Source organism: Nicotiana tabacum, chromosome 7 (genome assembly GCF_000715075.1).
Source record: "Nicotiana tabacum cultivar K326 chromosome 7, ASM71507v2, whole genome shotgun sequence".
NCBI lineage: Eukaryota > Viridiplantae > Streptophyta > Magnoliopsida > Solanales > Solanaceae > Nicotiana > Nicotiana tabacum.
This window is the reverse complement of record NC_134086.1, coordinates 19,551,933-19,556,039: the sequence shown is the minus strand read 5'-3', so window position 1 is coordinate 19,556,039 and position 4,107 is coordinate 19,551,933. Positions and strand designations below refer to the sequence as shown.

Genomic DNA, 4,107 nt, shown 5'->3' with positions numbered 1-4,107 from the left:
GAGCGTCCCAGCATGAACCCAAACTGGTTGTCAGATATAGACACTATTTTCCTCACCCTCGCCTCCACCACCCTCTCCCAAACTTTCATGGTATGACTTAGTAACTTGATACCCCTATAGTTGTTACAACACTGAATATCACCTTTGTTCTTGTACAATGGAACCACTGTACTCCACCTCCACTCATCTGGAATCCTCTTAGTCATGAAAATAACATTAAATAGCCCAGTCAACCACTCCAAGCCTGCTTTACCCACATACTTCCAGAACTCAACCGAAATTTCATCTGGCCTGGTCGCTCTGCCCCGACTCATCTTACGCACAACCCCCACGACCTCCTCCAACTTAATACGCCTACAATACCCAAAGTCTCAGAGACTCTCTGAATGCCCTAGATCCCCTAGCACTATATTACGGTCCCCTTCCTCATTTAAAAGACCCTGAAAGTACATATGCCATCTCTGTTTAATCTGGGACTCCCCCATCAAGACTCTACCGTCCTCGTCTTTGATGCACCTCACTTGATCCAGATCCCGAGCCTTCATCTCCCTCGCTTTAGCAAATCAAAACAACTTTTTATCCCCGCCATTTTCCCCAATTCCTCATACAGTCGGCCAAATGCTGCATTCTTAGCCTCTGTGACCGCTAGCTTAGCCTCCTTTCTTGCTACCTTGTACCCCTCTCTATTCGCTCTCCTCTCCTCCTCGCATGTGCTCCCTACCAACTTCAAATACGCTTCCTTCTTCGCCTCCACTTTGCCTTGGACTATGTCATTCCACCACCAGTCGCCTTGGTGCCTCCCAGAGTGACCCTTCGAAATCCCTAGCACCTCTCTTGCCGCCTCCTTAACGCAGTTCGCCGTCGTAGCCCACATAGCGCTGGCGTCCTCACTACTCTTCCATGCTCCCATAGCCGATAACCTCCCCTCAAACACTTGGGCTTTATCCTTAGTTAAGGCTCCCCACCTAATCCTCGGTTGACCACGAGCATACCTCTTCTTCCTCCTTATCGTAATACCTCCGTCCATTACCAAGAGCCTATGCTGGGTCGCGAGGGTCTCACCCGGGATAACCTTGCAATCCCTATACAACCCTCTATCACACCTTCTGAAGAGGAGGTAATCAATTTGAGTTTTCACAATCGAACTTCGGTTCGGAAAACTCGAGTTCACAATCACCAGCTCGAAAGCCTTAGCAAAATCCAACAGCGAGGAACCTCCTCCGTTCTTATCCCCAAAGCTGAAGCCACCATGCACCTCGCTATAGTCACCAACAACCGGCCGAATGTGGCCATTGAAATCCCCTCCTATAAATAACCTCTCAGTGGGTGGAATACTATGCACAACCTCGTCCAAACTCTCCCAGAAGCGCCTTTTAACCTCCTCATCCAAGCCCGCTTGCGGCGCTTAGGCACTAACGACATTGAGGGTGCACTAACCAATCACCAACTTAATAAAAATTAGTCTGTCATGCACCCGCCTAACCTCAACCACCGACTCTCTAAGGTCCCTATCCACCAAGATTCTCACTCCATTCTTACCCCTCACGACTCTAGAGTACCACAGCTTATACACGTCCACATTCCTCGCCTTCGACCCTACCCACCTTGTTTCCTGGACACAAGCTATATTTACTCTTCTTTTCTATAGAATCTTCGCCAGCTCAATAGACTTACCCGTCAGCGTGCCTATATTCCATGACCCGATCCTCAACCTACAAGATCCCTTTCTCCCCTTACCCTCATTGCCTCCCGTACTATCCTCTAACCCCCTCCTCACCCCCTGAGGACATGACCTTACTCTACCATCCCAAACCACAGCCACGATAGACTACGAACAAGCACTAGCATAGAATAACGGCCAACTAGAAGGTAACAAGTAGCAACTACAAATGCGCTAATAATATGCTTAAAGTAATGCTAACAAGATAGGCAGAATTTAACTATCATAAAGAGATAAACAGGAAAGAGGGAGGTACCAACTCCCGATTGGAACAACCTGAAGATATGACCTAGTGCACACCCGAGGTCACGGAATCCGCGTGCGTCCTTCCAAATCTCACCAGCCTTTGCACCTACTAACCAAGAATGCTCCGCTTGCTTGTTTGTACGGCTCGTGCTCGTCTCGATGCAACTAGTTCCCTGCAAAATCGCACACAACCACCACAAAAACAATAGGGGAGGGGGGTGGGTTGTCAACCTGTCGCCGCTGCACCAACTTAGTTCCACGACAGCTCGGGTTGTCCAACTAAACTATGTAGAAAACCGCCGCCGAAAGCAACGGAGATGGTTGACGAGTCTAGGTATCCAACACAAAGGAGAGTAAGGGGGTGGGGGTACAGGCGACCTGGACAGACTCAAAAGGAGAGGGTGTTCGCCGGCAAGAGGTCGCCGACGGGTTGCTAGGGTTTGTGCTTTGGGAACTAAAGTTTGAACACAAGAAGGGGTGGGGACTCGAACTGCAGGGAAAGAGAGGAGGGCTTAGGGGAATAAAAGAAAAGAAAGGGGAGAGGAAGAGAAAGACCAGTCGCCAGCCGGATAACTCCGGTGATGACTGACGCAGGGAAGATGCAAAAATAGAAAACGGGGGAAGGAGAGAGAAGGGATGGGGAAGAGGGAAGGGAGGGGGGAAAGGGAGAGAGAGAGGGTAGCATACTTTTGATTTCCGGCGCCGGCGGTCACGCCGGAGGATTTACAGTAGACGAAAAAGGCGAAAAAGAGGGGGACTAGCGGGGAGAGAGAAAGGGGGTTAGAGAGAGTCTTCTTAAGGGAGTCTTGTGAGAGTCCTACACAAACTTTACTAATGTCCCAGTGAGGAGAGGGGAGCGACAAGGGAAAATAGCTTCATCTAAAGTGGCGACTTCATCCGGGAGGATGAAGCGCTTAAGTATGGGGGAGGAAAGTATGAAAAAGGAGTCCTAAGAAAAGAATTCATGATTTCACTGCTTAATATATATAATACTATAGTTGGTAAGCTATTTTTAATGTTTTGCTTTGTTAATATTGTAAATATATTGATAACTATCTTTAATATTGTGCTTTTGGTTAGTACTTGGTTGGAAGTATTTTGGGGATAGTAAATGTTGTCTGTATGTCTTAAAGCAACTACTGGGAAGCTTTGTGGGTAGAATGTGTTTTTGTCTATTGAAGAAGCAATCCCCAAGTGTAAATATTTCACTTGTTAAAGTACTGTACTTTGTCTTTACTTTAATTGTTGTAATTTATTTTTATTTACTGTACTTTTTTTGTCTTTTAGTTGTTTTACTTGATCTTTAGTACTCTAACATATTAACATTGTCTTTTGTATTAAAGATTCAGGTCATTTGGCTGGGAAGATACAGCATCCTTAAGCAGTAAAGTATTCTTTGATGCTTTGGTAGCACCAAATGCAAAAGTCCAATGACTATAAAAAAAAATAGATTCTTAAAACAAAAAAAGTTCTTATTTCGGTAAATATAGTACTAAGTATTATATCTAACGTTACCTGGAAGTTATGTGATTAAAGGGGAAAACAGTTAATACTTGAAAGAATGAAGAGATCTTATGTTGTGAATTTAAAAACTACAATGAAACAATAATCTATTAAAGATATATATATATATATATATATATATATATATAAATCAATCAAACTCAAAAAGAATTATCCCTAATACCTACCTTTGAAGCCTCTAAACCTTTCTTTCTTATCACACCACAATTTTAACCAGTAAATTATAGATATACATATGTCTATAATTACTTCTCCATAATTGTTCTTTTTTAGCTAGAAACTCAAAAATAGAGCTCTAAAAAAATTATATTGACAATAGATAAGGAAAGATGTGAAGTGGTGTATATGTGAATATTTGTTATCATATATGAAGAAAACATCCAGCGTATATAGCAGTTATAAAAAATAAAGAGGGGGGGGGGATGAAAATTGCCCCTAAACTTCAGGAAATATGTTGCTCCAATAGCTGGAAAAAAAAGTCACTATAAGTATGTCTTTATCCTACCAGCCTGAAACCTAACATTACAAGACAAAAAGTCCTAAAAGATTTCAGAAAACAGTGTTTAAACTACTGTGACGACCTAAAAGGTCATCACTTATTTTACAAATCGATTATA

At 43.4% G+C, this 4,107-nt stretch overlaps 1 protein-coding gene across 1 annotated transcript; it reads right to left on the bottom strand.

The window, feature by feature from the left end:
- Window positions 1-541: 541 nt before the first annotated feature.
- On the bottom strand, window positions 542-1,027 carry LOC107800211 (uncharacterized). The gene has a single exon (XM_016623363.2). The coding sequence runs from the start codon at window positions 1,025-1,027 to the stop codon at window positions 542-544; it is 486 nt and encodes a 161-aa protein (XP_016478849.2).
- Between the last annotated feature and the right edge of the window lie 3,080 nt (window positions 1,028-4,107).

Excerpts from the sequence above, each read along its gene's own strand:
- LOC107800211 (XM_016623363.2), bottom strand. The coding sequence starts at position 1,027 with ATGGACGGAGGTATTACGATAAGGAGGAAGAAGAGGTATGCTCGTGGT.